Source organism: Quercus lobata, chromosome 2 (assembly GCF_001633185.2).
Source record: "Quercus lobata isolate SW786 chromosome 2, ValleyOak3.0 Primary Assembly, whole genome shotgun sequence".
Lineage (NCBI taxonomy): Eukaryota > Viridiplantae > Streptophyta > Magnoliopsida > Fagales > Fagaceae > Quercus > Quercus lobata.
The window spans coordinates 92,649,290-92,667,414 of record NC_044905.1 but is presented as its reverse complement, the minus strand read 5'-3'; the positions used below and the strand labels follow the sequence as shown (position 1 = coordinate 92,667,414).

At 37.2% G+C, this 18,125-nt stretch overlaps 1 protein-coding gene across 1 annotated transcript; it reads left to right on the top strand.

Annotated features, from left to right (window-relative positions):
• The first annotated feature begins 15,848 nt into the window (after positions 1-15,848).
• On the top strand, positions 15,849-18,078 carry LOC115977228 (ABC transporter I family member 1). The gene is made up of 2 exons (XM_031098962.1): positions 15,849-16,151; positions 17,012-18,078. The coding sequence occupies exon 2, from the start codon at positions 17,093-17,095 to the stop codon at positions 17,777-17,779; it is 687 nt and encodes a 228-aa protein (XP_030954822.1). The 5' UTR covers positions 15,849-16,151; positions 17,012-17,092; the 3' UTR covers positions 17,780-18,078.
• Positions 18,079-18,125: the final 47 nt, after the last annotated feature.

The following is an 18,125-nucleotide window of genomic DNA, read 5'->3' as shown; positions in this document are numbered from 1 at the left end:
ATGTCCAAATAATATGTGTCCAATGGTAGTTCATTTCCAAAAAATATGTGTGCGATGGTGGTAGATCAATTTATTAGTATGTATGTTCATTAATGAAGTATTAGTGAGATTATGTTCATTAAATAGTGAGATGATATTAAAATAACTTGCATCTAACGGTAAAACAATAATGAGTTAACATATACTTAATAATGTAATTTCAAAGATGGAGAAAGTATTGACTTTTTTTCATAGTTTGTAGCTCCAGCCGCATAGCATCAGTGGACTTAACATTTCAGCAACATGAGAAAATGAGCCCAGTGGCATAATAACATTAGTCGAGTGGTATAATGATAATGAATAAAATATACTTAATAATATAAATTTGAAGACAAAAATATAATGACTTATCTTCATATTTTGCAGCTCCAGCCATATAACATCAGTGGACTTAACATTTCAGTAGCACGAGAAAATGAGTCCAGCGATACAATATGATATTATGAGTCCTTTCATAGTGACTTCATGATTGAAAGGGAAAAATTGGTGCAACTGGAGGGAGAGAGAATATGTCCAGCCGTGTGCATAGATTGGTTAAGTTCATCCTCTTTATCGTGCATTTAAATCATTAAATGATTTTCCCCATAAAATGCTCTTTTAGTTTTTTAGTCAAATATGAGTGATATTGCCTTCCATAAGAAGAACTTTTAATTTTATAAGTTTTTGCCTTTCATAAGAAGAGCTTTTAGCATTATAAATATGTCTTCCATAAGAAAGGACTTTTAGTAATAAGTTCTTGGAAGAGTGTTTGATATGTTTTAAGATGTGTGTAGATGGTAAGAAACATATATATTTTGTGAGATATAGTGTTTGTAATATGTATAGGAATTATATGTAGATACTTTGTTGGACATTGATCTTGTATACGTATACTTTGTGAGACAGAGTTTAAAGATATATGAGAAGTATGTATGAGTATTTTGTGAGGAATGTGTTTGTAAAATATATGAAAGCGTGAGATAGATAATATGAAAGTTAAATATAGTAAATACATGAGATTATAGTTGCTGCTGGAGTGGTTTTTTTTGTGTTATGTAATGGGTTATGTTGCTTTCTAAGAAGGGAGATTTTGTATGAGAAATAAAGAATGAGATGGAGAAGTGTTTTTGGGCAGCAAAATGATGAAGTTTCAGAATATTAAAGTGGGAGAGATGGATAGTGTGTAATGGTGTAGTGTCATAGGTGTAATGTATTGGTGTTATCTAAGAAGAGATATTTTTGTAAGGGAGATGGAGAAGTATGGAAGAGTTTAGAGATATATGCAGTAAAGTGATGTTTCAGAATATTGGGGATTAGAGAGGAGGTCCCCTTTGGTGTGTGGCTTGGTCCTCTTTATATAGAGCCAAGCATGTAATTAGATTAAAACTAGTTGAAGGGTGTTGAGGGCCATTTGTGAGAAAGAAAGCCCAATAACAATGGCAACAAAGAATTGACAAAGTAGGCAGCAAAACCATTAGGCCCAAGCGGCAGGAATAATGGATCACAGGCCCAAGAAATAAACAAATGGGTCTTGAAGAGGCAAGTGGGCTTAAGGAAGCCCGGAAAGAAAGAAATAGCATCCCATGGGCAGTGTATGAGGTAGAAAAGCGAGAAAGGGTCGCCACAGGCCCAAGGAAATGCAAACTAAGAAAGTAAGGGATTTATGATAGACCCATAAACCCCAAGGATGAGAATAAGGTTATTGGGCCAGGAAAACCCAATGAAGTTAGTAAAAAGCCCATGGAAGTGTGGAATTAGCAAATGGGCCGAGGAAGCCCAAAGAAAGCAAACGGGCCGTGGATGCCCAAAGGAAAGCCCAAAGGGACATAGGAGCCCATAAGTAAAAACAAAACAGTGGCCATGTCAAGCCCACTAAGAGAAGGAATAAACTGCTGACCTAAAAGAGACCTAGCAGGATTAAGTTGTTACGGCAGGAATAATAGAACGACATTACAAGAAATAAAGGAAACCAACAAGTGGGCCAAAGAAATGTAAGACCCATCATCAAATAAAGCCCAGCTCGTGAATGGAGCGGGAAAACAAAGAACGGCCCACGTAAAAGAACGAAGAAGTAAGACAAACTGTGCAAACAAAGCTCCAGACCGCGGCAAACACATGAGCAGCAGGCAAATTTTTGGACATATCTGAAAGGAAAGCACGTGCAAGGCCCAGGCACCACCAGCCTGTACCCAGCCAATATGGGACGTGGTGGGGTCATGGGTCAGAGGTAAGAGGTAAGGGGGGTATGGTTTGGTGGTGGGGAGAGGGGAAAAGACCTATTTTGCGGCTCCTACCCAAGCCCTTTTTGGGAGGTATGTCTTGTTGGGATGACAGACCACCCAAAAAAGGCAAGGTTGAAGGGGGAACCGTTAGGTGCATGCCTTGAGGGAAAGAGAGAGAAAACATTTACACCGTGGCAGGTAAGAGTGCTACGGTGGACTAACGAATGAAACAAACCTGCCTTTATCTGGCAAGGGTGAGTGGCACACAGACGAATCCTTTGGTGGTCGGCAAGTACGCCCAGACCAAACAAAGGCGGTTAAGGGGCAAAGTGGTAAAATCTGGTCACGGCAGGCACTATAAAAGGACCCTTGCCATGCCCTGCACAGGGGATCGAAAAACAGAAAGCATGGTAGAGTAAAAAAAAAAGAAAACAATAAAAAGAAAACAAGAAAAAGAAAAAAAGATAAGAGAGAAAACAGAAGAAAAAAGAAGGATAATACAATGAGCATGCATCAGTAGGTCAATTTCCCTCTCTCCCCTTTCAAATCCTGCTCTCTTCCAAAACATAACAAGGATTCCTTTTGGGTATTAACCATTCAGGTCCGACTCCCTCAAAGCCATTAATCCTCACGGCAGGATCTTTTCCTGGGAGATTATTTACATTGAGAGGAGGCGTTCTCCCCTTTTTGGTTTTGCTTCTGTGAACCAAACTTAAACTTGACTTTATGCCCATTCTTGATTAGTTCATATTAATTTCTTTCTCCTTTACTTTCTTTATAAATGACATTGTTACGACTGTAATTATATTTTATAAGTAGGGATTTCTTGGCCATTTTCCATTAAATAGTCAGAGTACTCTGTTTTGTTATTATTATTATATCTATCTGTCGTAACTCATTTGAAACAGTTCTGCTTCCCGTAAGCACACTCCTGGCAGACGAGGCATAGTTTGTGTGTAAGCAGACCCAAGTTGAGTTACAATTGGACCGGTCTCAACTCCTTTACTCAGAAACATTCGGGCCCATTACCGCAGGAGGCAGCCCAATGCACAACGCAAAAAAGGCATCTACAAAGGGAAATTTAGCAAATAAGGAAAAATCTTTGACAAAGTAAGTGGTTTCATTAGTGAGATTTTGTTTTTTAGCCAAAAGAAGCAAAGTTAGAAACTTAATGGTGCTGTCACAGCTGTTACAACTGTTAGCTGTTGTAAGGTGGTGGGCTATGCTAGTGGTGTTAGGCTGCTTCCAGCGGCACTAGGTCCAAGTTTTTTGGATAAAGGAGTCGGGACCGGTTCAGCTACAACTCAAGTTGGTCCGGCTTATGTGCAAACTAGGCCAGGTTTGCCAGGAACGTACTTATGGCAGATAGAACTGTTTCAGACAAGTTGTGGCAGACAGACATAATAATAATAAAATAAATAAAATATCTGGCCACTTAGTGGGAAATGACCAAACAACCCTCACACACAATTACAGCAGCAATAATAATCATTTTTACAGAAGGGAAAGAGTAGAGCAAAAGTGAACAAGTATTAATATGTATGGGTTAATCAAAATATTAGGAAATCAACTAAAGTCCAGTCCCAGGAGCAAAGCCAAAGAGGAAAGAACGTTCCTTCTTAACGCAATTAATCTCTTAAGAAGAGTCTTGCCGTGGAGATTAACTGCCTTGAGGGAAACGGACCTGAGTGATTTATGCACAGAGGCTCCTTATGGTTTTCACAAAGAGCAGGACCTCATGAGGGAGAGAGAGAATCAATCAACTGATGCATGCCTGCCGTTCTAATTCTCACTTTGTTTTTCTTTCTGGTTGTTTTCTTTCTTTCTTTCCCACTAGTTTCTTTTTTTATTTCTTGGTTTCTCTTTCAAATTCCTATTTCTTAGTCAAGGTTCACGTTGTTACTCTCTGTTTTTCTGTTCACGACAAGACCCTTTTTTTATAGTACCTGCCGTGACCGGATTTTACTATTTTAGCCCTTAACCTCCTTTGTCTGGTCTGGGTGTACTGACCGACCATCACTATTCCGTCTGTGTGCCATCCCCCCATCACCAGACAAAGAAGAGTATTTTGTTTGCTTGTCTGCCGTGGCACCCTTTCCTGTTACGGTCTGGGTTCTTTCTCTCTCCCTATCCCTCATGGCATGCACCTAGTGGTTCCAACTTAGCTTGCCTCTTTTGGGTAGTAAGTCATCCCAGCAGTTAACCTCCTCGAAAGAGCCTGAGCCGGAACCTCAAAAATAGATTTTTCCCCTCTCCCAACTACCAAATCATGCCCTCTGAATCTCTGACCCCCGACTTCACCATGCTCTGTATTGGCTGGGTACAGGTTGATGGTGCCTGGGCCTTACGCATGTCTTCCTTCCATATGTGTCCAAAATCTGCCTACTGCCCATTCGTCTACCGTAGTCTGGAGGCTTGCCTGCATAGTTTGCCGTCCGTTTTCTTTGACCTTTTATGTGGGCTGCTTTTTTATTTCCCGCTCCTCTTAGGAGCTGGGCCTTACTTGATGATGCACCTTATATTTCTTTAGCCCACTTCTTGATTTTCCTTATTTCTTGCCATATTGTTCTGTTATTCCTGCTGTAATGACTCAATCCTGCTGGGCCTCTTTAGGACAGCCGTTTACTCTTTCCCCCAGTGGCTTGGTATGGCCACTGGTTTTTTCTTGCTTATGGGCTTCTGTGTCCCTTTTGTCTTTCTCTTGGGCATCCTTGGCCCACTTGCTTTCTTTCGGCTTGCTTGGCCCTTTTACTAGTTTTGCATTCCCATGGGCTTTTACTAACTTCATTGGGCTTCCCCGGCCCAATTATCTTATTCTCATTCTTGGGGTCCACAGGCTTGCCATAAACCCCTTACTTTCTTAGTTTGCATTACTTTGGGCCTGCGGCAGTCATTTCTCACTTTTCTACATCATACACTGCCCATGAGATGCTATTTCTCTCTTTCCGGACTTCTTTAAGCCCATTTGCCTCTTCAAGACCCATTTGTTTATTTCATGGGCTTGTGATCCATTATTCCTGCCGCTTGGGCCTAATGGTTTTGCTATCTGCTTGCCAATTCTTTGCTACCCTTGTTATTGGGCTTTTCTTCCTTCTACCTGGATTCTCACAAATGGCCCTCAACAGCTGTCAAATGATGCCATCTGAAGTGAGATTTTTTGCTTGGAGGGAAGATATTTGGCATTAAATTCATGGTTTGGCTAAAAATGGTAAGATAATCTTTATGAGATCCTTCTATTTCTGGTACCACAGTTAGAGCCACTACAGAATGTGCTGGAGTTGTTGCAGCTTCTACAGAAGCTGTCCACTGCAGAATGTGCTAGAGTTGTTGTAGCTTCTACAGAAGTTGTTTCTGCTTTTGCTGGAGCTGTTTGCAGCTTCTACTGGAGTTGCTGTTGGTATTTTTGGCTAAGTTTCTTCTTTTGGAAAATTATATGCTTAGTCCATATATAATTTTGGTAAGTAATAGACTAGTTAGTTGATATTTGATGAAGTTTTAGAAATGTAATTATGGTCTTTTTGTATTTTAACCAAATCTTGGAGAGTAAGAAGAGCATTTTAATGCTAGATATGAGATATTAATATATATTTAGCCATGTGCTTGGAATTGATTTAGAAGATAATAATATAATCTACATGAAATACTATAATTACATTTTTAAACTTATATTATATGATGAACATTAATTTTTATGTAAAGAGCATAGGGAGTTTTATCATTTTAAGTGTTATGTGATATGAGAGGCTTACCAAATGTTACCTATTGCACATTGACCCGTCAAAGTTCAGGGAATTGGGAAAGACATTCCAAGCAACATGCCAAGTAACATACTTTCCTTTATCAACTTTGAACCACTAGAGTTTTACTAAACATACTTCTTGGCCCTCCAAACCACGACTCCCAAAATTCCCCCGATGAGACTCATGAGCTTGGATCATGAGCCAAAAAATGAGATGATGTGCTATGAGCTTGAACCATGGGCTTTGACGCATTTTTGTGTAAATATGGGCTCTTTTGGGCTTTAGAAGAGATTTTCCCAAAATCCATGATAGTGTTGACGTGGTGCAGGTCGCCAATGAAATGAAGTCATGTGGTGTGAAAAATTTGTCCTCAACACTTCCTTTTCAACATACAACCTACATATGTTTATCAAAATATATAACTGACAAAAGAAAGAATATATAGGAAGAAAAATTGAAGTAGACGTAACCTTAAATGTGTACCAAACTCCAGAATCATACCTAAATTGAAAAAGTAATAGATTCACAACTAACAACACTTAACTCCATAATCGGTTTAGCCCAAAAATAGTTTTAATCAAGTGATTTCATTCAATTGAATATAAAATATAATCAAAGTATACCCAACCCAAAACATATACCTAACTCCAAGACCATTCCCAAATTGAAAATAGTTATTAAAAAATATGGGATAATAAAAGAGGCAAAAGAGTATCACAACAGTATGAAAGATATGGACCAAACTAGACTGAAGTGGACCAAAATGGATCTATTAGACCGAAGTAGACCAATTAAACCGAAATGAAGTGAAGTGGACCAATTAGACCAAAGTGGAAATTGGACTGAAATTGACCAAAGTAGACTGAAGTGGACCCATTGGACCGAAATGGACTGAGTGGACTGAATGGAATGAAGTGGACCGAAATGGACTGAGGTGGACCAATTGGATAGAAGTAGACACAATTAGAATGAAGTAGACCAAAATGCTACGTTAATATAGCTCAATAGCAAGGTTGTACAAAAAATATGCATGACCCGCCAACTGACCTAACCCATTCCATATGAGTCCATTAAGTGAGGTGAATTGAGTTGGGCAAGTTAGACAACTAAATAAGCAAATCAGGTTGAGATGCTTCTAACCCGCCACAACCCAACTTGCCCACCTATATTATATCTATACAGTATACACCTACTTTATTTCTCTCATTTATTTCTCTTTTTATTTTTACTTTTTTTCATTTTTACCTTTCTCTTCTTGCTAAACTCTAGCTACTATCTCTAAGATTTTGTTATTGATCTTAGTGTATGTACATATTTAATTTAAATTTATGAGATATTTTTCATTTCAATGTGATAAAAATTTTTAGTCATTCTTACATATTTAATTTTAGTCATTCTTACACAAACGCATCGCCGGAGCCTTACCAACCTCGTTAGTGCAGCGGCGATAGTTAAAAGCACAAGCAGTCGAGACCTTCATTTCCGTTATAGAGTAAGAAGGAACTCTACCATTCAAATCTCTCTCTCTCTCTTATTGCTTCACTTTTTCTAAAACTTTAAGCTTCTCATAATCCATGCCTTTTGAGCTCTAAGCCTCTAACGCATCCCTTTAGAATTAAATAAAATTATACTATGCATTTAGTAACTGAAAACCATTCATTCTTCACTGTCCTTTCTCATTTCTAAGAATTCACAATTTTCTTAGACTTCGAATTTGCTTTGCTATGGCTTTTATTGTTTGCCTTACTTTTCTTTTGTAGTAGTAATTCTCTATTGTTGATTACACTTCTTTGTTATCACTGACTGCCCATTTACATTGCACTTCCCCTGCGCCCTTTTGTGGCATCAATTTTCCAAGTTCATGCTTTAGTTATTGTTTGTTGTTACGTATTATCCACGCATAGTGTTACGCACAGGGGCGGCCCTAGATACTTTGGGGCCTAAGGCGAGAACTAAAAATGTATGTGTATGTGTATGTGTATGTGTATGAGTGTGTATGTGTATGAGTGTGTATGTGTATCTGTATGTTTATGTGTGTATATGTGTATGTTTATATTTATGTGTATGTGCATGTGTGTTTATATTTATGTTCATTTATGTTTATGTATTTTATGTATGTGTGTATATTTATGTATGTGTATGTGTATGAGTATGAGTGTGTATGTGTATGTGTATGTGTATGTTTATGTGTGTGTATGTGTATGTGTATATGCATGTGTGTTTATGTTTATGTTCATTTATGTTTATATATGTTTATGTATGTGTATATGTTTATGTATGTTTATATTTATAAACATAAATATAAATATAAACACACATACACGTAAACATACATAAACACAAACACAAACAAACATACACAAACGCACCGCCGGAGCCTTACCAACCTCGTTAGTGCGGCGGCGATAGTTAATAGCACAAGCAGTCGAGACCTTCATTTCCGTTGTAGAGTAAGAAGGAACTCTACCATTCAAATCTCTCTCTCTCTCTCTCTCTCTCTCTCTCTTATTGCTTCACTTTTTCTAAAATTTTAAGCTTCTCATAATCCATGCCTTTTGAGCTCTAAGCCTCTAACGCATCCCTTTAGAATTAAATAAAATTATCGTTGGCTGCCCATTTACATTGCACTTCCCCTGCGCCCTTTTGTGGCACCAATTTTTCAAGTTCATGCTTTAGTTATTGTTTGCTGTTACGTATTATCCACGCATAGTGTTACGCACAGGGGTGGTCCTAAACATTTTAGGGCCTAAGGCGAGAACTAAAAATGTGACATTTTTTATACTTATATATTAATTAAATTAATGTTTATTTAATATTTTTATATTATATTTTTCATCATTATTTTCATGGCGTAAATGCACTTTTAGTCCCTAGGTTTTTCACGTTTTTCTATTTTGGTCCCTAAGTTTTTTTTTTATCACTTTTAGTCCCAAAAACAATTAATGCCCCTCATTTTAGTCCTTACCGTCAGTCAACTAATGGGAGATGCTGATGTGGTTGACGGAGAGAACTGTAAATCATTTTAAAATATTAAAAAGTACTGTCTGTTTTTAGCACGTGGCCTTCCCGCTACTTATCATCGTAAAATCCCCAAATCCCCTAAATCCCTAGACTTTACCTCTCAGAGTTCCTCCTAGCTTGTTTATCACCGAAAATCCCAGCCTGTTCATCATCGAAAATCCCCAAATGTCAGCTTTGATCTTTAATCCCTAGACTTTACCTTTAACTCAGAGTTCCTCATCACCAAAAATCCCAGCTTGTTCATCACCGAAAATGCCCAAATCAACTACTTTATCGTCTTTGATTTTGATCTTTAATCCCTAGACAGTACCAGAACCTCCTCACCTCTCCAGCCACACAACCTCGAAGCCAGATGGCTAACCCACCAAAGAAGCTGGGTTCCTCAATTTCAGCCGTTTAACTATCAATGCACGAGATATATATATGTAAGTTGTTTAATTTTTATTCACCGTTACTAATCCAAGTTGTGCTTATTGGGGTTTTATGGGTTTGTCTGTGGATTTCTGTATTTCTATGAGTTATTGTTTGTGGCTTTGTCTCCATTTTGTTTTGTTTTTTTGTTTTTATGTTTATATTTGGGTTGTGCGGGTTTAAGTTGGATTTGTCTATCTGGGTCTCTATTTATTGGTAAAGCTGGGACTTGGGAATTGCAATGTTGTTGATTTTTTTTTTTTGGGGAGTTATATATGAGATTTAGAGAATTGGGTTGGTTTGTTTGTGTTAAGGAATTGTTGGATTTTTTATGATTTTAGAGTTCAATGTTGGATTAGCTGGGACCTGGGAATTGCAATGTTGTTGATTTTTTTTTTTTTTTTTTTTGGGAGTTATATATGAGATTTAGAGAATTGGGTTGGTTTGTTTGTGTTAAGGAATTGTTGGATTTTTTTATGTTTTTAGAGTTCAATGTTGGATTAGCTGGGACTTGGGAATTGCAATGTTGTTGAATTTTTGTTTTTTGTTTTTTTTTTGGGAGTTATAAATGAGATTTAGAGAATTGGGTTGGTTTGTTTGTGTTAAGGAATTGTTGGATTTTTTATGTTTTTAGAGTTCAATGTTGGATTAATTGAAAATGCAAATTAAGAGTTTGATGAAATGACTTTGTGAGCTATCTGTGATTTATTGACTGAGATTGTTGACTGATATCTTTCTCCATTGTCCATTTACAATGGTTACTGAGTTCTCAGAAGTATTTTGTATCTAAGCTAGGTGGCTGTTCAACAGGTTCTAGAATGGAAGCAAGCTATTTAACAGGTTCCAGAATGGAAGCAAGCTGTTCAACAGGTTCCAGCATGAGGAGGAGAGCACCAATGAGGTGCTACTGTAATAAAAAACACGTCATAGTTGTGTCATGGACATCAGATAACCCTGGCAGATTCTACGGCTGTCCAAACTACTGGGTAAATTGTTACTTATTTTTAGTTAAAATTATTGTTTCAAAATGTGATGGTTCTAAAAATTGTTAGTTAAAATTGTTAGTTATTTGTAATACAAATTAAAAATAAAAAAGTTTTAATTTTCTAAGCATTATTTGCATTTTAAGTGGGGCGTAAGTGTAGGTTCTTCCAATGGGGTGATGATGAGATATGTGCTCGTGGTAAGGTGCTTATCCCACAGCAAAGGCAAAAGATCATCACACTTAAGGCTGAGGTTGCAAGCTGTAAGAAGAGGGAGAAGTTTTTAGTTGTGGTTGTGGTATTGTTAGTGGTGATGTGTGTAATTTTGTGTTTGTTTAGGTAATGTATGTAGTGTTTGGTTAGGTAATGTAGGTAATGTATGTAGTGTTAGGTAATGTATGTAGTTTTGTGTTTGCTGTTGCGTGCTGCTGCTACTGCTGCAATTTTGTGTTGTTGTGTGCTGCTGCTGCTGCTGTGTGCTGCAATTTTGTGTTGCTGCTGTTGTGTGCTGTTGCTGCTGCAATTTTGTGCTGCTGATGCTGTATGCTGCTGTTGTGTGCTATTATCAATATTTGTTAACAGGGCTGACAGTTTAGATGTATGTAGGGTAGTGATTGTTATGGGAATTATTAGGGCAGTTTTAGTTTATGTTGGGCTGACAGTTTTAGCCATGTATTCTCTCATGGTAATTTTGTGCTCATGCCAGTTGTTAGCAATGTAACTCACTTCCCTATGAAATGAATACAGTTTTTGTTTAAGATATAAATGTAAATTCTGATTTGAATGCATACACTAGTTGCAGAAAATGTATTTACCATACTATTGTTGTGGCAGAAAATGAATACACTTGCTATTTTGCAGAAAATGAATACAGCAGTTGCAGAAAATGTATACACTTGCTGTTTTGCAGAAAATGTATACACTTGCTGTTTTGCAGAAAATGTATACACTTGCTATTTTGCAGAAAATGAATACAGCAGTTGCAGAAAATGTATACACTTGCTGTTTTGCAGAAAATGAATATGCAGAAAATGTATACACTTGCTGTTTTACAGAAAATGAATACAGCAGTTGCAGAAAATGTATACACTTGCTGTTTTACAGAAAATGAATACACCAGTGTGTAATATTGCTGTTTTGTACCTGTAAATGTACCTGTTTTCTAGAAAATTCTGTTTTAAAATGTATCTACCTGTAAATGTATTAACCAGCTAGTTGTACTGTTCTCAATGCAAATACATTAACTGCCTCTCATTGATATGAGTACCAAAAGTAAAGGACACAAGATTCAATATTAAACTAAAAACACAAATTGAATAAACATACAGCTGCTATTGTTATCATTAACTGCTAACAACCACAGTCACCATAATTACATAGTTCAACACTATCATCACCAGAATTGCACAAAATATGGCATTGTTCCATAATGACATAATTACATAGTTAAACCAAAATATGGCATTGTTCCATAATTACATAATTACATGGTTAAGACAAAATATGGCATTGTTCCATAATTACATATTGTTGAGTATGGGCTTAGATCTGAATTTAAGAATCCTGTTGTTGAAACTCTCACACATATTGTTGAGTATGGTGTCAGTCAAGCCATCCTCACTAAACATGTGTCTAGCCCATTTTATTGTTGAGTGAGAATCCAACCACCTGTGTGCATCAGCATCAATCTTCTTCAACTCATCCATCACCCTATCAAACTCTTGTTTGTAAGTTGCCTTGGCTGCCCTCCAAAACATATCTCTGATCAAAACACCAGGATAGTCCTTCCTGAAGTTGTTATAGAGGTGCCTATAGCAAATCCTGTGTTCATACTGTGGCCAGTTGTCAATGAATGTTTGCACCAACCCTTGTCACAAACAGTATCACAGGCAAGTATGTGAAGTTAATGGACCAAAAGTATAATGACTAAATACAGATTAAAACAACCAATGGAGAATTAACAACACACCTTTTGCTGGTCTGACATAAACACCCATCTCTTATTCTGGCCTATGTCTGCAAGTAATAGATTGATGAACCAGGTCCAAGAGTCATTCGTTTCAGCCTCTACCACTGCATATGCAAGTGGGAAATACTTTTCATTAGGATCTCTGCATACTGCAGTAATCAATTGGCCCTCTGACTTGTTTTTCAAATGGCAGGTATCCAAACCAATGAATGACCTGCATCCAGCTAGAAACCCCTTCTTACATCCCTCCAAACATATATATAGTCTCTCAGAATAAGGCACTCCACATACCAAATCAGACTCAGCTGCTAAATCACCCTCATTGAAGGTATGTACCTTCATAAGTATTGTACTGGCAGGACTAAACCTCCTTAATTCATCACAGTACTCCCACAGCTGGTTGTACTGTTGTGTATAAGCCCCATCCACATAGTCTCTAGCCTTATCCCTAGCCCTACTTGCTTTTCCAACACTTATGTTTATGGTATACTTATCATGGACAGCTTCTTGGATGTCTCTCAGCTTCATGTTGAGTTGTCTTTTTACCTTCTTCATCAACTTTTTCCCAATATATGATGAAGTACACCTCCGGTTCTTGAAATTTCTAGAGCATGTATGTTCCAAATTCAATGTCCTTAGTTGGTAGCTCCTTTCCCTTGGCACCTTTGCTAGATAGGCAACAAACTTGTAATTTTCCTGGCAGACAATTCTTACCCTTTACAAGTCATTTTTTATAAATTTGATCCCCCATCCACCATGAACTGCATATTTTGTTATAGCTTCCTTGAATTGCTTGAGTGTTGTAAACATCATATCTTTTTCAAAAGAAATATGCTCTGCCTTAGCCACTGGCTTAAACATAGGGAACTTCTTCACTTCCTTATTTTTCTGTCTCTGTCTCCTCCCATTTCCCACATGTGTACTTCTATCATCCTCAGCATCATCATCACTGTCATACCCAAGTTCATCATCAGATGATGATTCCACTAGACTGTGCAATTCCTCACTCTCATAATCAGAGTTCATTACACTAGCACCCATTTTCCCTGGTTCAACAACATCATCATCATCCTTACCATCCCAACTATCACTACTATCTTCAACAAAGTCCTTAACACCATGGTTCAACTCTACCTCATCATCTAGCCTACTTCCCCCACCTCCACTATCACTGCCATCACTTATGATAAAGACCTGAGGTGGATGCTCAGTAATAGGTTCTTTACCTACTCTCCTTGAACCCACTTGGGAAACAGCAATATCAACATTAAAAGTTTGATCATTAGCATCCACCTCAGTTGGCTCATCCTCATTGTTAAAAGTTTGATCATCACTATCATAAAAACTAAAAAAATCACTCCCATCATGGTCATCATCATCACTACCATCACTACCATCACTATAATAACCCATAGGGCCTTGCTCCACTGCCAATGACTACACACCCTCGTTAACATCCTCTCCTTCATCAACTAGTATAGGATCATCTATTGGGTGCTCCGCATACACATGAATCTCTTCATGACCCTTCACTAATTCTATCATGTACATGGCATCATGATCATCAACAACCAAATGGAAGTTTGCCCTATCTTGGTCCATACTAGGCATTGTATACCATATCCTGCTAACAGATGTGTACCCAAAATCTCTACATATACCCTCTATCTCAACCTTGGGCCACTTATCAGGGTCACAATTATCAACTATATCTACATTACCTCCCACATATGTTTTATGGTTCTCAATAAAATAGCCACCATGATGCACGGATATACTGAATAGGTCATCCATTCTGCATGCCAAAACAACTTCAATTAAACAATGCAAGAACAATACAACACTCATTTACGAACATAGCACCTAATAAAATATTTCATTCTACATGCACACAACACAACACTTAATAAAGTATTACCAACACAACACTAATCAAATAATTTTTCACAACACAGCACTGACTTCAATGGTTTTGTCGTACTAAAATAGATATGCATAGTTATCAAATTACACAAAAAACCCTCATACAATACTGTTAGCCTTACTTAACTCTTTTCAACAGGGGCACATAGGGAACACAGAGAACATAGAGAACATATGGACCACAATCAAAAGTAAAATACAAAAGCATACAAAAAGCAAACAAAAACATTATGGCCCTACTATCAGAACCAACCAACAAGCATATTGTCAACATATAAATATGGATATAGACAGAGAGAGCAAATACCTTTTCACATACAAAGAGAGAGAGAAAAAAAAAATACTGCCTTCAAGTGGCAGAGGTGGGTTTTGATTGTGGCTTCAAGTGATAGCCAAGCAAAAGTCTAAGAAGATCAAGCTGGGATTTTCGGTGATGAGGAACTCTGAGGTAAAGTTTAAAGATCAAAGATGATAGTAGCTGATTTGGGCATTTTCGGTGATGAGGAACTCTGAGTCTAGGGATTAAAGATCAAAGACAATATTTGGGGATTTTCGGTGATGAACAAAAGCTAGGATTTTGAATTTTCGGTGATGAACAAAAGTCGGGATTTTGGATTTTCGGTGATGAACAGAGGAACTCTGAGATAAAGTTTAGGGATTAAAGATTAAAGATCATTTGGGGATTTACGGTGATAAAGTAGACATGAACAATGGGCGTGTGTGAGTAAGTTGCGCGGGAAGGCCACGTGCTAAAACGGACTATACTTTTTAATATTTTAAAATGATTTACAGTTCTTTCTGTCAGCTACATCAGCATTTCCCGTTAGTTCGCTGACGATAAGAACTAAAATGAGGGGCGTTAATTGTTTTTGGGACTAAAAGTGGTAAAAAAAAAACTTAGGGACCAAAATAGAAAAATGTGAAAAACCTAGGGACTAAAAGTGCATTTACGCCTATTTTCATTTTCTTCTAAATTATTTTGAAATTCATTATCAAGATTTGTTGTATTGCAAAATTGAACATCATTTTCTTCTAAATTATTTTGGTGAATTTCTTACTCATTTGTGATATTTTCATCTAACTTTTGTGTTATATTTTGTTTATTACTAATAACAAATTTATCCATTGATCATTTTTTAGACTCAATTAATTTTTTATTTTTTTTTCTTTTTTTAAGTTTTTCATATCCAGATGCATATTTTCTAGTAGACAGTTCTAATCAAACAATATATTTATAAAAACTAAAATAAAAAATAACTTTCAAGAGCAGAGCAAATGAGAAATAGAACCTGATTTATATAAAAAGTATTGTTGTAATTTCACTGAACAATAACAAGTTTTTTAGTAATCTCAACCTGCATAAATTAAAAAAAAATTAAGTACAAACATAACAAAAATTTAAACACAGTCATAACACTGACACAAGACTTATTAATAAGACCCACCAAAAAAAAAAAAACTTGAAGGCCCAAACTTAACGCCCAGTCCAGGGAGGGTCCAGGCAGCCATAATGATAAACTGATAAGTGATAAACAAAGTAACAAAACCAGCCAGGGACAGGGAGGGCCCAAATAAACAAAGTTATCTTAAGCTCTTAACAAATAATATTTATAATTTTATACCTGATTCCTGAACCTCAGAACCTGATACGGTGAGGTGAGCAGTTGAGACTTGAGAGAGGCGGAGAGCAGAGAATCAGAGTGAGGCTGAGGCGGTCCAGCTGGACCAGCCGTCCAGGCGGAGGAGCTTCAAGCTTGCTGCCTTGCTTGAGCCTTGAGCTGTTGTCTGTTGAGCAGATGAGAACAGACTGAACAGTGGAGACTGGAGACTAGAGAGAGGCGGAGAGCAGAGACTAGAGAGAAAGGTAAAATTTTTAGGGTTTTGATTTGTGATTGTTTTGTGGTTAATCTCTTTGACCGGATTTGTAGTTTATCTGGTCAATGATTTTGTTTAGAACCAATGTTTAATAGGATTTACCAAAATTTTTGATTTTTTGGTTAAAAGGATGTGCCAGATTATTTTTGTAATTCATTTGAAACTAATTTTTTTTTTTTTTTTTTTTTCCTCTACTACCCGGTTCTTTTCTAAAACAGTTGGCATGCGTAACTTACGCATGCCAACTGTTTGTAAAAATGCACCGCACTTTTAGTCCACTTAGTACAGCTTATTTTCCAGTTTTTTTGAAAATGGGCAGTTCAAAAAAGATGGATGAAAGACGCCTTTGGTTTTTGCTAAGTCTAATTTTATCTAAGATGAAATACGACAATTCATGGGACATGACAATACGACAATTCATGAAAAAATTATGACATAGGACATGATGATACAACAATTCTTGAAAAAATATGACACAACACGGTGTGAATATGATAATATACCCTTAGGTACATTGTATTTATATATAGGCATATTTTTTTATTTAATCAAAGAAATTTTTTTAAAATACTCTTCCCAACAGTCTGGGTTTTTGGAGTGTCTGAGCTTCTTAGGGTTTTATTTGTGTTAGCGAAACTATGTACTCTTGTTATACCTTCACAGTTTACCTATACTGATTTTTTGTCTTTTGTTTGTTCCTCTTCTGCTGTAAGTTTTCATGCATTTGGATTAAAAGGTTTATCTCAAAATTTTATACTTCTTCAATGGACTTATCTTGCTGTCAATTTCATACAAGTCTGGCTTATACTAAGTACTGAGACTGGGTTTTGTTGGCTGCATTTTTTGCAGATAGCTAACACTCAAAAGGCTCTCCCCAACATTGAAAATCTTATTGTTGTAGCAGTAATTTTGCTGTTTCCCAAAACTTCAATGTCTCTCAGAAAACCACCTATCCCACGTCTCCTCCTCAACAATGTCTCTTGCATGAGAAATGCCCAACAAATACTGCGACATGTAAATGTATCCCTTCACGATGGTGGAGCACTTGTGCTTACAGGCACCAATGGTTCAGGCAAGACCACTTTTCTCCGTATGTTAGCTGGATTTTCTAAACCTTCTGCTGGTCAGATCCTATGGAATGGTCATGACATTACACAATCAGGAGTGTTCCACCAATACAAGCTTCAGCTCAATTGGCTCTCCCTGAAAGATGCCATCAAAGAGAAGTTTACAGTCCTTGACAATGTTCAATGGTTTGAAGTTCTTGAAGGTAAGCAAGGGAACTCTATGCCTGCATTGGAGCTGATGGGTCTTGGACGGTTGGCAAAGGAGAAGGCAAGATTGCTGTCAATGGGCCAGCGGAAAAGGCTGCAGCTTGCAAGGCTGCTGGCACTGGATCGGCCAATTTGGTTGCTTGATGAGCCTTCAGTTGCATTAGATGATGATGGGGTGAAGTTACTTGAGTATATCATTTCTGAGCATAGAAAGAAGGGTGGCATTGTTATTGTGGCAACACATCTGCCAATTAAGATGGAAGATGCCATGTATCTGCGGCTGCCACCAAGGTTCCCGAGAAGGATTACATTGGTAGATATGCTTGATCGTGCAGACTTCTAATACCATACCAATTTTGTTTCACAAGACCCATAGAAGACACTAGAATTGCAGATATGAAAATGCATCTTTGGTTCTTTTTCTTCTTCTTCATTATTAATTTGTATCTTTTCAAAGGTTGTGGGACCAGCGTTGAGTTGTAGCACTCTGATGGTCTGAATAACAAGGAATGAAATTGACATCAAAATTATCAGCACTCTGGGACTGGATCCAGGTTGAATTTCAATGTACTAATACTACGAATTTAACAACCAAATTATTTATTTTTTTGGGTTGAATAACAATGAATGAAATTAATCAAATTACTAGCATGTTGGATGTTCTTCAACATATTTCCATAGTAAGTTGC